The 18,915-nt window shown below is 37.8% G+C and overlaps 1 protein-coding gene across 2 annotated transcripts in view; it reads right to left on the bottom strand.

Annotated features, from left to right (window-relative positions):
* Positions 1 to 18,915, bottom strand: part of LOC113521786 (WD repeat-containing protein CG11141) — a 31,391-nt gene that overhangs the window by 11,598 nt on the left and 878 nt on the right. For both annotated transcript variants that reach the window (XR_008253447.1, XM_052899959.1), the window contains exons 2-7: positions 17,914 to 18,077; positions 17,090 to 17,213; positions 16,526 to 16,689; positions 14,311 to 14,458; positions 13,259 to 13,458; positions 11,577 to 11,680 (exon numbers count right to left, since the gene is read on the bottom strand). Coding sequence is in view for 1 of the 2 variants with exons in the window: in XM_052899959.1 (XP_052755919.1) it covers positions 11,577 to 11,680; positions 13,259 to 13,458; positions 14,311 to 14,458; positions 16,526 to 16,689; positions 17,090 to 17,213; positions 17,914 to 18,077 (904 nt within the window). In the remaining variant the exon portion in view is untranslated. The remainder of the gene's footprint in view (positions 1 to 11,576; positions 11,681 to 13,258; positions 13,459 to 14,310; positions 14,459 to 16,525; positions 16,690 to 17,089; positions 17,214 to 17,913; positions 18,078 to 18,915) is intronic.

Here is an 18,915-nt window from a genome sequence, read left to right as displayed (position 1 = left end):
AAATTACTCACCTGTGACTTTTGAGAAATAACTAGTTATGTAAGAAAACATTCTTCAAACGGTTAAATACTTAGATAGTTAATTCACAATTGGTTAACTTAGTAATAACCGGACCTCGTATCGTTACTGTGTTTTTCTTGCTATCGAATATTCCATAACACTTAGAATATTGTTAAACAAAATAAAAACACTAAAAATGAAAATGGAAAACTCAACAAATGACACATCACAGAACAATTTAAATTACTTTTGCTTTTATAAAATAAATTTGAAAATTGTATAAAAAGAACAAATAAAAAAAAAGTAAGAACAAATTAAATTAAAAATTACTTTGGTTTAAAAACAAAAAAAAAACATTAATTATATTAATTAAATGTAACATTCGTACGACTCGTCATAAAATAACCCACTGACTGTATATATTATAAAAGATTATATGAATATGGTTTATCGCATATTAGATATGGAAGGAAGTAAAGGCAAATTGTAGATATAACTGGCAAAACCACAGAAACACAGAAAAAAAAAATAATGCACACCTAAACAATATTAGAATGTGGTTTAAAATTGTATATATATTTTATTAATAAATACTAAAGGTTTTGTTCGGTACATATGGATTTGGACATCTATGCATGATACAGTATATGTGTGTGTGTGCGTGTGCGCGCGTGTGTGTGTGTGCGTGTGCGTGTGCGCGTGTGTATGTGTGTGTGCGTGTGCGTGTGCGCGTGTGTATGTGTGTGTGCGTGTGTGTGCGCGCGTGTGTGTGTGTGTGTGCGTGTGTGTGCGCGTGTGCGCGTGTGCGTGTGTGTCACGGTAAGTTACTAATTTCAGCGTAAGCGACGCAATGAGGAAGATCTGACTCACGGACGGGACTTTTCGTTTATCAATCGAAGAAGGCACTTTACGTTACGTACCTACGTACTTGTTAATTTTAGCCATAATAGTTATACTTCATGTTAAATATTTAATGATTCATACTTGGTACTTTATATTCTATATGTATGATTATGTTCGACAAACAAAAAACCGATTTCTAATTGTGGCAAAAAAAGTTATATTGATTTAAAAACTAAACTAGTAAATAGATTTTAATAAAATTTCTATAAGACCAATCTGTAAGTATATTAAGCAAATAAGAAAATAAAAAAAAATAGGTAAACGTCTTGACGACATATTTACTAACATTTGTTAATAGTTAACGAACTGGCCACTGCATAGAGGTGAATGTATTACAGCATGACACATGCTTTAAAATACTAAACAATTTAATAAATACTGTTATGAAATATTGTAAGAAATATAATTGATTTAATAAAGTTCTATTGTAGTTAACACACAACAAACCTAGGACTGCATCAACCTCCGGCCAGGATTAGTGCGTCATACAATGAAATTAATGCCAAATTACCTGAAATTGATATAGTGTACGATAATTCGAATTCCTACAGGAATAAATTGCTGAAGCACTTTGTACAACAATCTTATGAAAATTAACTCTAATTGCCATAATATATATTTTTTTAATATTTTTTTAATTTAATTCACTCATAATCTTATTTTCTGATATTGCTCACAACTTAGATTACATGTTTATTTTTGTTATTTACTTAATTTTCTTACACTGTATAATTATGTTAAAGCAAATGTTGTGAATACCTATAATAGGCGTGTGCATTAATATTGTATTGTATTTGATGTTTGTTATACCTATATGTTATAATGCAATATGCTGTTGGTGTTCCTTAAATAAATAAATAAATAAATAAACACGCTTTAAACAATTCGTGTTTCTACTTATACGACATATAGACTTTTTAAAGAGCATACCAGAAGGTAAAATAGAGGGCAAAAGAGGAAGGGAAGACTGAGAAATAACTACATTGGGACAGATAAAGAAAATACTCGGTGTCATGTCGTATAGAAAGATCAAATATATGACCTGGAATAGAACTGGCTGGAAGAGAATGCATGTTTTTTTTTTATGCAACTTGGAATGGCAAACAAACTGACGGCCCACCTGATGGAAAGTGGTAATTATCGCCTATAGACATGAGCAGTACCATGGATATAACAGAGTATACTCTTTCATCCATGATACCCCCCCATGGATTGCCATTCCTGAGGACTCGGGTGATATTCCTCTGTACACTGTAAATTCACTGCCATATCCCACCCTTCAAACCGAAACACAGCCATGCAAGCACAACTGTTTCACGGTAGAAACACGAACGGAATAGAGGTGCCCAAGCAAACGACTTTTATACAGTCTCTCTCTGGTAGTTACACCGACAAGAGCAAACTCTTAAATGTAAAGAGATATCCTTGAGTTATACAAAGCAATTCTATTATGATTTGTATATGGTTTTAGCCTCCCAAAAATACAACACGATGTGTGACAATAACTTCATGGACGGATATATTAATTTCAACGGTTTTTTTTTTATTGATGGGTGAAAATGGTATGGTAACCCCGCCTGCGCTAACGGGATACGCTGGCGGAGCACCAGTGAAGGGGGTGATAGATGAGAATAGAAACAGGCCAGTTAGCTCATCATGATGAATTCATCAGGAATTAACCATGATAGTTTCCAGGGGGAACCGCGAGAAGGTCGACCTGGTTGGGTATATTGCTAGCAATGGGATTCAACTGCTATTAAATACTAAAATATCACTTATAACAATATCGCGCCAAATTAAGACTCCTGTCTGCAGACTCTAATTTATAAAATAATATTAAGTAATTCTCCTTAATAAAGTTCGTTTTTGTAATTTTAGTAGGAGAAAATAAAAATGCCTCATATGTTTTTATTTTGTCCTATTAACAGTAGATACTACTGATATTAGCTGTGGATAACTTCAATAGGTCGGGGGGAAGAGATTGTTAACAGTGGATTTTTACAGCCCCATTGCTAGCAATATGCCCTTATAAGGTCGACCTCCACGTGTTTCCCCTTGGAAACCATCGTGAACAATTCTCGTTGAATTCGTCACGATGAGCTAACTGACCTGCTTCATTCTCATCTATCATCCTTCACTGGTGCCCCGCCGGTGTATACCGATAGCGCGGGTGGGGTTACCATTCCATTATCATCCATAAAAAAAAACTTCATTAGGTTATACCATTCCCATCCCATAGCATTATAGGGTCAACTCGACCTCCAAGCGGTCTCTCTTGATACCGTTCTTATTAATACCTCGCCAATTTATCACTATAGACCGATTGATCTGACTCCGAGTAAACCAATAGTGCAAACTGAGTTACCATTTCATTTTTACCTATTAAAAAATTCTAATAAAAAAACACTTGTGTGTATTTAAATAAAAATGCCAATAAGCTGGCAACCCAAATAGTTTTTTTAATGGGTGATAATGGAATAGCAACCCCACCCGCGCTATCGGTATAAACAGGTGGGGCATTAGTGAGGGATGATAAGTGAGAATGGAGCAGGTCAATTAGTCCATAGTGACGAATTTAACGGGAATTGTTCACGATGGTTTACAGGGGGAACTACGTGGAGGTCGACCTAATAGGGCATATTGCTAGCAATGAGGCTGTTAAACTCCGTTGCCAACAATCCCTTTCCCCCGCAATCTACCTATAAGAAAGTAGGTAATCGTTGTCTTCAAACTTATTTAAAATTTAAACAATACAATTCCTATAGATTAATGATGAAATCTCAAATTTATACAAGACTAATTAGGCTTTAATTAGCTAGCAAACTTAATTACTATTCATAATAAGTAAGGGAAGGAATCAATTATAGACTGTCTACGTTAACATGGCACGTCGCCTCCAAGTTTTTACTTCAGTGTGTGCTATATACAGACATTGGTGATTTATTTGTGTTTGTAACATGTTTTTTTTTATTGGATGAAAATGGAGTGGTAACCCCGTCTGCGCTAACGGGATACGCTGGCGGAGCACCAGTAAAGGTTGATCGATGAGGATGAAAACAGGTCAGTTAGCACATCATGATGAATTCATCAGGAATTAACCATGATAGTTTCCAGGGAGAACCGCGAGTAGGTCGACCTGGTTGGGAATATTGCTAACAATGGGATTCTCAGTCTCCATTACTAACCATCCTTTTCCCCCCCTTTGTAACATGTTTAGTAGACTATTAGATTCCTTGTTTAATATTTTTACTCAAACATTTTTAATTCTTTGTATTGTGCAAGAGACGTGTCATGTTATGGTAGACAATCTGTGGTAGAGCCACGCTGTAATCCTATATGGTATTGCAGCATGAATGGGCCGGCTCGACCGGGGAAGTACCACACCCTCACAGAATACCGACGCTAAGTGGTTGCATTTTTAGTGCGATCACATTCCGTATGGTGAGTGAGGGAGTCCGGTGGCCCATCCCAAACCCATCCCATACCCATCCCTTTCCTATTCCTAAAATCCTTTCCCCAACCCCGTCCCCCTATCTTACAACACGCAACCATGGCAGTGGAATTAAAAAAAAAAATAACATACCCCAGGGAGGTACCAGTAACCATGTTGCTGGAGAATCCTCCCTCGAGCAACCACGCTCGGGCTGCCCTGCGTATTCTGGGGGGGGCAAAATTCCGCTCTTTGGTACCAAGGGCAAACGGAGCAATATTTCTACGGCATCCCCTTCGCTCAATGTGAGCTTCTGCAACATCAGGGGATTACATTCTAACCTAAACGCTGTCCACCACCACCTAGAAACGGCGCGGCCGGCATTGCTCTTTCTAACGGAGACACAGATATCCTCTCCAAACGAAACTTCATACCTGACGTACCCGGGCTATAAACTTGAACATTGTTTTGTTTCGCGTGCCGGTGTATGCGCGTATGTCAGAGAGGATATCTGTTGTCGCCGCCTTGGAAGTCTTGAAGGAACGGACCTGTCTATTTTATGGCTGCGTGTAGACTGTAATGACCATCCTCGCGTCTATGCATGCCTATACAGGTCCCACAGCGGTAACATCGAAACCGACCAACTCATTGAGCACGTCCAAATGGCTACAGATTCCCTGCTCGAACAGATTCCTTCCGCTGAAGTCGTGATTCTTGGCGATTTTAATGCCCACCATACCGAATGGCTTGGTTCACGTACAACCGACTATGCGGGAAGATCTGTTCATGACTTTGCTTTGGCTTATGGTCTGACGCAGCTTGTTTCCTCGCCCACGCGAATACCTGATGTGTTGGACCATTCACCTTCACTGCTGGACCTTCTGCTGACCACCCACCCAGACAACTATGTGATTTCCGTCGAAGCTCCGCTTGGATCATCGGATCACTGTCTGGTGCGGAGCGAGGTGCCTCTCATGAGTCCGATTCCACCACGTTCTACGGGTAGACGTCGTGTTTGGCACTACAGGTCGGCAGACTGGGATGAGATGCGGATTTTTTTCGCATCTTACCCATGGAGGCAGGTTTGCTTCGCACTGGGGGATCCCAACGCCATCGCCGATTCCATCGCCGATGTGGTGCTCCAGGGAATGGAATTATTTATTCCTAACTCTGTGGTACCTGTCGGTGGGAAATCCCAGCCCTGGTATGGAGCCTCTTGTAGAATAGCATCTCGCCTGAAACAGGAGTGCTTCCTAGCCTGGGCCAAAGGTGTGGCTTCGCGAGATTCTAACATCAGTGCCCTTAAAAGAAGTATAACTTTGCCTCTAGGTCCTTCAAAAGAGTTTTGGCCACAGCGAAGTCAGAGCATATTGGTAGAATTGGCAAGAGATTGGCTAGTTTACCTTCGGGATCTCGAGCTTTCTGGTCTCTTGCCAAAGCTGCACAAGGGAATTTCTGTCAGTCATCTTTTCCACCATTGCGCAGGGAGGATAACTCGTTGGCTCTGAACGCCAAAGAGAAGGCCGATCTCCTTGGATCTCTCTTTGCATCAAACTCGACGTTGGATGACGGGGAGAAACTACCGCCGACCATCCCGCGTTGTAGGAGCTCTATGCCGGATGTTAAATTCACGCTAGGATCAGTGTGTAGAGCACTTCTCTCCCTTGAAATCCATAAGTCGAGCGGGCCCGATGGCATTCCTCCAATTGTGCTTAGGACGTGCGCACCAGAGTTGGCTCCGGTTCTTACGCGTCTTTTTCGGCTCTGTTACTCATCAGGTATAGTCCCAAAGTTTTGGAAGACTGCTCTGGTGCATCCGATCCCTAAAAAAGGAGACCGCTCAGATCCAGCTAACTATAGGCCCATAGCTATCACTTCCTTATTCTCGAAAGTCATGGAATCAGTTATTAACCATCAACTGCTCCGGTACCTAGAGGATCGCCAGCTGATCTCAGACCGCCAGTACGGCTTTCGACGGGGACGCTCGGCTGGTGATCTTTTAGTTTATTTAACACACCGATGGGCAGTGGCAATCGAGAATAAGGGAGAGGCCTTAGCTGTTAGTCTGGATATTGCGAAAGCCTTTGATCGGGTGTGGCATCGGGCACTAATCTCAAAACTACCTTCGTTTGGGTTGCCTGCGAGATTGTGCAGTTGGGTCGCCAGCTTTCTTAAGGAACGTAGCATTAAGGTCGTAGTCGACGGAGCATGCTCTGACTTAAAACCTGTGAATGCTGGTGTCCCGCAAGGCTGTGTACTATCTCCGACACTGTTTCTTCTGCATATCAATGATATGTTACAGATCAGTGATATTCATTGTTATGCGGACGACAGCACAGGAGATGCATTATACACCGGTCATGCAAAGATCTCGCGGGCACATACCGATGAGCTTCGGAACAGACTTGTGTCTGAAATCGAAACTTCACTCGATAAAGTTTCGATCTGGGGTGAACGCAATCTTGTTCACTTTAACCCTAAGAAGACACAAGTCTGCGCGTTCACCGCAAAAAAGACACCGTTTGTCGTATCACCTCACTTTCAGGGCACTTCCCTTGATAATAAGTCGAGTCTGGGGATTCTTGGCGTCGATATATCTAGCGACGTCCAGTTTTGCGGTCATCTGGAGGAAAAAGCTAAGATAGCTTCCAAAAAGTTGGGGGTGCTCAATAGGGTGAGACGGTATTTCACGCCAGAAAACCGCCTGAAACTGTATAAAGCTCAAGTGAGGCCACACATGGAATACTGTTCTCACCTGTGGGCAGGAGCGCCACAGTACCAACTCCTTCCGTTAGACCGCATTCAAAGTCGGGCAGCTCGAATTGTTGACGATCGGCGTCTTACTGTCCGGCTCGACCCACTGAAACTGCGTAGAGATGTTGCATCTCTGTGCGTCTTCTACCGAATTTATCATGGGGAGTGCTCTGAAGAATTGTTCGGATTGATACCTGCTGCAGATTTTCACCATCGTACAACCCGCCATAAACTAAAATTTCATCCCAACCATCTGGACGAGTGGCGGTCCTCCACCGTGCGTTTTTCAAGGCACTTTCTTCCACGCACAACCACTCTTTGGAATCAACTTCCAGCAGCAGTATTTCCGAACCGATACGACAACATAACCTTCAAGAAAAGAGCATATTCCTTTTTAAAAGGCCGGCAGCACACCTGCAATGCCGTAGGTGTTGTGGGTGACCATGGGCGGCGGTAGTCACTTACCATCAGGTGAGCCGCATGCTCGTTTGCCCCCTGTGTTGTAAAAAAAAAAAAAAAAAATCTATATACATATATATATATATATATATATATATATATATATATATATATATATATATGTATTTATATATAATGTATAAGTATAAACTATACAAAATGGAATATATATATAACTACTAATTAAAAAGCACCCTGTTACAACTATAATTAGCAGTATGTCCGAATATACTCAAACATACTGAATACTGGAAGTTTCACAATTATATACTACATAGTCTATTTCAATAGAATTTAGTGAACAGGTTTCTTTTTTTTATTTAAACCCCGATATGCGACCACATCATTCTGAGCGAACACAGATACGACACGCTCCATGAATACGCGAAAAGGAACGTTCCACTCTCAACGGTTGACCCCATTATGGCAGCTTATTAGTACTTTTTCGCGATACGCTTGAAAGGCTAGAGCAGTGTTTTTCAATCCTTTACATGACGCCACCCCCTTATTTTGTAAAAATGTCTTGCGACCCCCTTAGTATGTAAAAATATCTTGTGACCCCCTTAGTATGTAAAAATATTTTGCGACCCCCTTAGTATGTAAAAATATCTTGCGACCCCCTTATTACGTAATTATATCTTGCGACCCCCTTAGTATGTAAAAATATCTTGCGACCCCCTTAGTATGTAAAAATATTTTGCGACCCCCTTAGTATGTAAAAATATCTTGCGACCTCTTACCCTCCACGGTTTCGAATGTGTATGAATTTTATTATAGTACAATTATGAAATCTGTACAGTTGTATTTATATTCACAGTTAGGTATCGATTAAATAAAATAAATAATACATAATAAAGTATCTAAAACAAATATGTAAATCTATGTTTTAAGTAGTCTATGTATTTACGGAACTGTTGATTTTTCACTGCTTCGCGACCATCCGCGACCCCCTTGTAGAGGCTTGGGGACCCCCTAAAGGGTCGCGACCCACACTTTGTTATGTCCATAGTACTGCTCATGTCTACGGCGACGGTTACCACTTTACATCAGGTGGGCCGTCAGCTTGTTTGCCTTTCTAAGTTGTATAAAAAAAAACTTTAAAAAACACTGGGCTAGAGGTTATAGTACGAAGGAAACCCGTCACGGCAAAGGCCATTTCACATTGTTACGGTACGGTTCGCGTAAGAGTTGGCAAGCTTATTTGTCATTAATTTTTATTGAACTTTATTGTTACTTCATTTTCTCGCACTGTATAACTATGTTAAAGCAAATGTTGTGAATACCTATAATAAGGCGTGTGCATTAATATTGTATTGTAATTAATGTTTGTTATATATGTTATAATGCAATATGTTGGTGTTCCTTTAAATAAATAAATTACTGTCTAAATAAAATCATTAACGAGTCGAAACATTTAATTAATTAATTTACTGCTATTATATCAGCTGAGTGAATTAGAATTCATTTATTTGCTAAAATAAGGTAAATTTTATAGATGTTACATTAGAAGAAAATTAGTCCAGTCTTAGTCTGTCACACTGTAGGCGTGCAAATATAAAAACTCAAATATAAAATAATAAAAAATAATTATATAAACTGTCTTTTGGTTGGGACAATTATTACTTTTTTTTTTTATACACAGAGGTGGCAAACAAGCATACGGTCCACCTGATGGTAAGTGGTTACCGTAGCCTATGAACACCTGCAATACCAAAGGTATTACGCGTGCGTTGCCGACCCTAAAGAAACCTCTTTCCCCCCTTTTGAAGAACCCCATGCTGTAGTCTCTTGGGAAAACCTCAGCAGGGAGCTCATCCCACAACCTGAGTGTTCGTGGGAGGAAACATCTCTGAAACCGCGCAGTACGCGACCATTGAGGCTGTAGGACATGAGTGACATGACATTAATTTGTTTACACTTTCACTAAATTCTATTGAATCAGATAAATTAAGCTTCAACGCCCCCTTACGTGTAAGTAATACCCGGTGCGTGTGAAAAGGCACTTATGGTATATTAGTTGCTTTATCGAATTTAAACCGTACTGCAGTGCAGTCTAAGTACACTTTGCAAAAACACTGATCGTGCATATCCAAAATTCACATTTCACAAAAATATTCTAGTTAAATAATTTAAAAATCATGCAAATATGTATGTTATGCTCACATTAATCTCGATGACAAGTACAGAAGAAATTACATAAAATACATTGATAGAATAACTAAAATTTACCTTAAGTACAACCATGCAGAGTACAAAATTCAATAAAAAATAATCACCATAAAGATGCACCATAAAAAATTAAGGAAATGCCTTACAAATATGCTACTATAAACTACTCAGCATAATAAACTTAGTATATATAATTTGCATGCTATAAGCATTTAAAATAAAATCCAGACTAGGGGATATCAAATTAGGTACAATTCATTACTGTAAGTCTTCATGTTACTACGCTACAAGAAACTACATAATTATATATATAAAAATACTTTTATGTAGTCCTATTGTATATTTGTAAAATTATGTAGACATATATAAAGTTCATTGTAAAAATTAAAAAGAGTAAAGTCTATTCTGAAATGCATTTAAACGCAATTTCTAAAACTTATCTCTAATAATGACCTCAATTTTGAGGTCCCATTTCTGTAAATTTAATTAATATTTAAATTTTATAGTTTCGCAAAATTACATTTTTATAGACCGTCATAACATAAATTTATAGTAATTTAGAAAGTCCTTAGAATAAAAATTTCGCTATGGCAACAATTATCATTAACTGTAGAGACAGGTTTAGAAAAATGGCGCCTTAGAGTCAACTTTATTTTCTAAAGTCAAATTGGATTATTTTTATTATAATTAAAACTTTTCTTTATTCTTTCTAAACTAAATAAGAGATGTTATAGTATGATTTCTTTACAAATTTGCACTTTATTAGGTAACATATATTTGTGCACGTCGACATTTTTCCTAAAAAACCGTCGTAAAAACATATTGAAGTGTTTTGTTCAATCCTCTTGTACTAATTTCCCCTATTTGAATTTAAAGGGCAAATTACTCTAATATTTAAAATTGATTTATAGGAAGTTTTAGTTTATATATATATATATATATATATATATATATATATATATATATATATATATATATATATATATATATTTCATTCTCAAAAATACTAATATAGTTTTAAATCTATATATTATTAGTGTAATTTACTTTTCGCTTTTAATTTTTTTTTTTTGTTTTTCGTTGGCTCCTCATAAAAAAGCAACTTTTTATTATAATTCTTAACTTAACAAATTTACAAAGTTTAAAGATTTAAGTATCTAAATTGGCCCCGTATTAGTGTCTCACTAGCTTACTTTCTTATAAGTATGATGGCAAATATGATTTCGTTGTCTTTTTGAGTAGTGAAATGTTAAGGACTGTTTTACACCCGACGGAGCGCAGTAAATACTTATGAGACTTAGGTATTATTAAGTAGTTAATAGTTAAGTACTTATATATTGGTGTAGAGAAAAGATTGGAATATATTACAATTTATAGAAAATAATTATAGAAGTCGACTCTGTTATTCTTAATTTTTGGTAGTCAGTTTTGAAGACATCATTCAAGCATATTGTTAATTTAAATGAAGAATATGGTCCACCAAGCAATTAATATAGCGTAAAGGCGCTCGCAACATTCAAGTGACCCTAAAGAGAACTTTATTATGTTAACTTATTAGATTACTTGCCTTACGTTATAAGGTTTTGTCTAAGACGCTCCATTATGAAGGCGGAAATCAAATCACGTATATATAAATATTATTACGATACACTTCATAACATCAAAGATCATTCTGGAAGCTTCTAAAAACCACTTACCTACCTAACATTCATTATTGTCGATTTAAGTCAATAATTGTAAACTAATAAAAAAAAACTATGTAATTTGGTAACAAAAAACGTGTCAGTGAGCTAAGCGCTCCGTTCGGTGTGGAATTGACTTAACCTAGCTAGCTAACTAGCGGTGTGCTTGGTGAACAGACCTGGCGCCAGCGCGGCCGGCTCGGGCGAGTGCGCGAGCCGCAGCAGCGACCGCGGCCCCTCCAGCACGAAGATCTCGTCTTTGTTCACCGACACCGACAGGATCCTGGCAATATATATATTTTTATAAAACTTAAAATAACAAACAGGCTATCCTATCCTATCTGATGGAAAGTGGTAACTGTCGCTTATAGATATGTACAGCGTTATGGTCATAACAGTATACACTGTGACGTCAATTGTTACTATTCCTGAGGACTGTGGAATTAAGTCTCCGTACCCTGTAATTTTTACTGTCATATCCTATTTTTTAAACTGAAACACAGCCTTGCAATTACAGCTGTTTCATGACAGAAATGACAGATTGGGACAAGGATTTCCATTCAGTCGACTCTTGTATAAGTCCCTGTGGTAATTCTTCTGAAATTTGTGATCCACGAACATCCTTAGACTAATTAGTCATTAAATATGTATGCAGTATAAATTGTTCATTATTCTATTAATGAAAATTTTATATAGCACTATCGACCCGCCCCGGCTTTGCACGGGTACACATTACATCACGTCACATTAGTAACCTATAAATTTATCAGTGTTCCTCTACAATATTATGCATGTATTATACATACAAACCTTCCTATTGAATCACTCTATCTATTTAAAAAAAATCGCTTCAAAATCCGGTGCGTAGTTTTAAAGATTTAAGCATACATAAGGACGGACAGACGGCGACAGCGACTTTGTTTTATACTATGTAGTGATGATACACAGAAAATAAAAAAAAACAAAAATAGCATTTACATAACATTACGTATTCATCATATAAAAACTCCTGCATGTAAATAAACATACATAAATAGTTATTTTATTATTTACCTCATACCACACCTTGACATATAACAGTATAATGAATTTACAAGGAAAATAAATCCAATTTACAGGAAAATTTACAAGGAGGATATTTCAATTATGTAGATACCATAGTAGCTTGTATTATTTTATAGTAATTAAATGTGTCGTATTTTCCTGCATGCCACACATAGTAATACGACATATTAAATTCCAGCCTGAGTTTGCTCTTTTTGCGAAATAAAATATTAGTCTCACTTCAATATTAAAAATACTTTACGCAACTTAGAATGACAGACAACCGCTTGTTGCAAAGATAATAACAGTACTATGGAGATAGCAGAGTGTAATTTGTCGCCCATGAAAACCTTTCCCAATGATGATTTCCCAAAGTGGGTTGATGTCAGGCAGGCGGCCGGTCGTAAAACTATAAGCCAATTTTTTTCATAATATGAATAAAAAACCATATTACGCCGACCCCAAATAATAATTGGGATAAGGGTAGGAAGATGATGATGGTACCCTTTATTCGTTGCCATTCTTGAGGACTATTTTTATTATTATGAGTATTATTTTTATTTTTTTTTATACCACTGAGGTGGCAAAAATAACATACGGCCCACCTAATGGTAAGCGGTTACTGTAGCCTATGAACACCTGCAATACCAGAGGCATTACGCGTGCTGTGCCGATTCTAAAGAAACCTCTTTACCCCCCTTTTGAAGACCTTTCGATCGACCGATATTTCTTTATCACCCCTCACTTCACTAGTACCTCAACAGCGTATACCGATAACGCAGACGTTCTAGAACTTAAAAAAAAAACATGAACTAACCGCCTGAGGTCATCCACAACAGCGACCGCGGTCAACGACCTCGGGTCCAATATGTACAGGAAGTGCTCGTTGTGCGACACGAGGAAGTGTTCGCGGAACACATACAGCGGCCCCAGGTTGTACTCCCCGTCCGAATGAGAGTGCTTCCGGAGCGAGGGGTTCAGCAGTTCGGCGACTGTCAACGGATTTGATATTGCTTCCTGGAATTAAAAAAAATAATAATAACACTCATTTATAAACACGGTAACAAGTAATAAACTAAATTTAGGTATCAAAGTGCTTTATATATATATAAACGTTTACCATCAAACAAGCATACAGCCTGTCTGATGGTAAATGGTCACTGTCGCCTATGGGCGCCTATAATGCTAGGGATGTTACGTATGCGTTACCGACCTTGAAGAAACCTTACTACACCTTTTTTGAAGAACCCCATACTGTATTTTCTGGGAAAAACCTAGGCAGGAAGCTCATTGTACAGCCTGAGCGTTCGCGAGCGAAAATTCCTCTGAAACCGTACTTTTTGTGTTGTCACATACTAATGAAATGAATTCTTAATTTAAAATGAAGAGACAATACTTTATTTGGTGGAGGAATAGAAGATTTTTCAAAATTCTTTTTTATTATGGTCTTATAAATTGTTATTTATATATATCGTCTTTGTATTTATGACGCTAAGGTTAAAGTTTAATGACAGAAGACGTCTGGCATAGAAAACTGACACCCTAGATACGGTCGAGGTAATGTATATGTTGCAGTCAAAACTCTTAACCAGACAAAAGTACTATTGACTAGCGAAGTCAGTCACAAGTACTTTCGACTGAACAGGTTGGTCAAAAGTGGTTTTGACTGAAAATTATCGGTTATTAGTATTTTTGACTGCAAATCTGCGGTTAGGTTAGGTACTTTTAACTGTTATTTTAGTAAAAAGTATTATTGACTTAAACATATGGTCACAGTCAAGAGTACTTTTGAATGACTTCGCTAGTCAATAGTACTTTTGACTGGTTAAAAATTTTCAGTGCAACATATATATGGTATGTGGGAGGTACCTTGAAAAGTAGCGTCTGGTGCACGGTGCCGGCGCGGTCGGCGCGCCACAGCCGCAGCCCGGGCCGCGCGCAGTACGCCGCCGGCGCGGCGCCGCCGCCGCCGCCGCGGGCGTACGAGTACGCGAACACCGCGCCCAGCGAGCACAGGCTGCCGACAGACACGACATTACCCTCTACTGCTTTTAAATGGACTGTATTGAGCTTACACTGGCGGGTCACCATTGAGAATAGATAAGTGATATACGAGGTTTGTCCGGAAAGTACGTATAAAAGTTTTTTAAAAATTTTATTTTACAATTATTCAGGTAAATCAATTTTATCCCCTTCAAAGTACTCCCCCTGTGACATAATGCACTTGTGCCAACGCCGTTTCCACTGTGAGAAGGCTCCTTGAAAGTCCTCTGGTTGTAGGTTTCTCAGCTGCCCCGTCGTAGCTTTTTTTATCTCATTTATGTCCCCCAAATGCCGCCCCCGAAGTACCAATTTGGTTTTTGGGAACAAGAAGAAGTCACACGGGGCCAAATCCGGCGAATAGGGGGGTGTTCGGTCACCGTAATGGAATTTTTACTCAAAAACTCACGGACAACAAGAGAGGTGTGGGCAGGGGCATTGTCGTGGTGAAGAATCCAACGCCCCTCTCGCGCCAATTCTGGACGAACTCGTGCCACACGAGCTTTGAGGCGTCTGAGCACATCGACGTAGAATTTTCCATCAACTGTCTGGCCTGGAGGGACGAATTCTTGATGGACAATCCCCCGAACATCGAACTCTTTCTCGGCCCTCTCTGAATCTTTTTAGCCACTTGTGGACGGTTGGTTCCTTCACAGCATCATCCCCATAAACTGTTCTGAGATCGGCAAAAATTTCACGGCCATTCTTGCCGAGTTTCGAGAGAAACTTGATTACGACGCGCTGCTCTTCAACGGAAGCGGGCTCCATGCCGACGGGGTTTCGTTAAGAGGTAACTTCACAGATGGCGTGACAAGCCAGTTCGCACCGCACGGCGGTCAGACCAGAACTGAAGCATTGTTAGGGACATAAGGAAGGGGTCCTGCGCTTACCTGGCCTCCCCACTCCTCTTTCTCGCATTCCAGAACACTTTTATACGAACTTTCCGGACAGACCTCGTATTATAGTAACAGACAATTTTTTTTTATGGATGATAATGGAATGGTAATCTCGCCTGCGTTATCGGTATACGCTGACAGGACACCAGTGAGGGAAGATAGGTGAGGATGGAAGCAGGTCAGTTAGCCTACCGTGACAAAAACACATATGAGTAATGTATACATATATTAATTACAATAATGGGTACTATGTCATCATATGTCGCGTACAGTATGAAGCGAAAGATGGCAACACCGGCTGTGCCCCACGATTGGTTCACTATTTTACTTAAAAAAAAAAAAAACTTTTGCTATAATACGTCAAAGGACGACTTTTAAAATTCAGATTGGAATGACGCAACGGCTCGCTCGCTACGACTTTACGATTAATAAAGGTTTTTTTTTTGTTTAAACCCAAAATCAGAACACAATTAAACTGTCAAGATAATAAATGTCTTGGCATTTTGCAATTGCTTATAAATACTTATATTTTTTATGATATTTAGAAACAGAGGTGTAAATTGTATCACCATCCATGACCTTGAGGTCAGAGAGTTTTTAGGTTTAGTTTTACAAGAAATACATTTCTTTAAATAGTATTTTTACGTCACCAAAGGGCCTTGTGCCCATATGCAAATTGGGATTTGCCCAGTTCTGCTTACAATTCCAAATGATGCAAACTTACTACCAGTAATTAATTAGTTAACTTGTCAAAGCGGAAATAAACAAATAGAGTATTATATAACCAGGCAATCATAATCCCCAAAAATACATGTTTTTTTCTATACAACTTAGAATGGCAATCAAGCTGACGGCGCACCTGATGGAAAGTGGTAACCGTCGCCTATAGACATGAGCAGTACCATGGACATAACAGAGTACTGTTTTCTGTTTCGCTCATGATATCCCCCATGCGTTACCACTCCTGAGGACTCAGGTGTTATTCCTCTGTACCCAGTAAATTCACATCTACCCTAGTTTGGAGACTGATGGTAATGCAGACTTTTTTCTCCTTCAATATAAATTGTAAAAATTGTAAATTGTACTTTATGCAACTGTATCTCACTTGAAAAAAACATATTATTATTATTATTAATACTAATGCATACCTCTTGCGCTCCTTCTTGCCGAGCTGCGAGACGTGCCAGCGGGCGTCGCGCCGCTCGCACACGATGCTGCGATACACGCTGGACACCAGCAGCGTGTTCTGGTAGTAACTCATCTGGACTATTTCGTGCTCTTCGTTCACTATCTCCATTGACTTGCATAGATGCTATATAAAGACAAACATAATAGATTGCATAAAAATGACTTGTAAAAGTACAAAGTTTACCAGAGGGAGACTTTGGACAAAAGTAGTTTGCTTGGGCATCTCTGTCCACTCGTGTTTCTACCGTGAAGCAGTTTTGTTTGCATCGCTGTATTTTGGTTTGAAGGGTGGGATATGACAGTGATTTTACAGGGTACAGAGGAATAACACCTGAGTCCTCAGGAATGGCAACGCATGGGGGTATCATGGGCGGAACAGTATACTCTGTTATGTCCATGATACTGCTCATGTCTATAGGCGACGGTTACAACTTTCCATCAGGTGGGCTGTCAGCTTATACGCCATTCTAAGTTGCATAAAAAAAAAGACGTGGGTAAAAACTAATAGATAATTTAGTGCTCACCATATAAAAATCTATCTCAGTCATGATGATAACACCATTCTTGTCACCAGAGAACAGTCTCATGCCATTTTTAGACCATTCTATTGCTGTTATTTTGCTTTTGTGAAGATCACCTATTGTATACCTGTAAAGTGATTATAATTTACAATATAACAAGTATGAGAGAGGATTATCAGAATATAACAGAGAATACTCTATGTTGCGGTTTGAAGACTGATGGCAGTGAAATTATAGAGTATGAAAGTATTGTATTGGAATTCTAATTTCTTCTTTGCTCTCAAGACAAACTCAGAGTGGCAAACAAAAAACCCATCTGATGGAAAGTGTTAATTGTCACCTATAGACACAAACAGTACCATGAATATAACAAAGTATACTGTGTCGCCCATTTATATGTTGTCATTCCTGAGGATTAAGGTACCGTAGTAGAGGTATAACTTCCTCTGTACCCCTGTAATCTCATTTAGCATTTAGCCAAGTATGTCACTATTTATTTTTCTAAACCTATATAGATTTGAAATAGGTTGGTAGCCTATAAGCCTTACAAAGTATGGTGACATGGCATAGACCTCAGGAATGGTAATGCATGAGAGGTACCATGGTATCAGAGTGTATATTGTAATGCCCATGGTGCTGTTTGTATCTATAGCCTATGGTAACCTTTTCTTACTTTCCATCAGATAGGCCTTTAAATAGCATTCCATTCTAAGTATCATAAAAAAAAATTAAATATTGATTGGTTAAATTAAGATTTTATAAGTGTAATTTTGTGTAAGTATAAACCACCACAGAGCAAAAGGTCCATAAAAATTATATAGCCTTACCTCTCAACTTTGGGTTCTACTTTAGGTTTAAATGTATCCGGAACATTCTCTGGATGCTCCTTCGGTATTTGGAACACAGTGACCTGACCAGCAGCATTGCCAGCACCCACCATGAAGTCCACTGTGCTTACGATCTTCACATAAGTTATGGGGCTCGTTGTTGTCTGTATATAACAAGAGACTTATTGTACATGATCCATTTCAAGAAAAAAAATATACTTCATTTTTATTTATGTTTATTTAGCATTAACAAAAGTTTGTAAGTCTAAGTAAGTACAGCTTCACAAAGGAAATCTAACATTTATTCATTGTATAGTATTTTAAAAAAATGTCAAATAAACTAGTTCAAATTCAAATATTTTTTATTAAATAGACTTATTTACAACTTCTTTTAAATTATCATTTTTTATTAGATTCTTTTATTGCATTTATTTAGAAAATAAAACAAAATCCATTTAGACACCTATGATTAGGCAATTGGCGATTTATTAACAGACAGAATTCACAAAGTAAAAAAAATATAATTTGCAATGATAAACTATTATTTTAAGAATTTACTATCCTCAAAATGTTGTTAATAAATTGTTATAAAGAATCTATCAATCCAAGTTTAGTAAAAATATTGTTTATCACATAAAAAAATTTTTTTTGGTAACTAAAAGTTTTTAAATTGAGAATTTCAGTTCCATTTTCAAATTTCAAAAACAGAAGATGTTTTTAAAACCTAAAAAAGGAAGTAACAAATAAAGACATAAATAGTAATATGTAAATACAAAATTAACTGGTACAGATAACAAATCCATTAATGTATAAGTAAGTCATATGTAAACAGTGATAGAGCCATTATCTCTATAATAGGTATACTTGTGTTTTCCTTATTTTTCAAGTGATAAAAGTAATATTTCTGTTTATTTTTCTTACATTGGTATCTACATAATAAGTTATAATAATAATTGTTGTTATTCAACACATATCAACAATTATATATTATACTTTACTGAT

The sequence above is a fragment of the Galleria mellonella genome, unplaced genomic scaffold (genome assembly GCF_026898425.1).
Source record: "Galleria mellonella isolate WM207_F2 unplaced genomic scaffold, CSIRO_AGI_GalMel_v1 utg63, whole genome shotgun sequence".
Lineage (NCBI taxonomy): Eukaryota > Metazoa > Arthropoda > Insecta > Lepidoptera > Pyralidae > Galleria > Galleria mellonella.
Note: the sequence above shows the minus strand (reverse complement) of the source record. Positions and strands in the feature narration are given on the sequence as shown.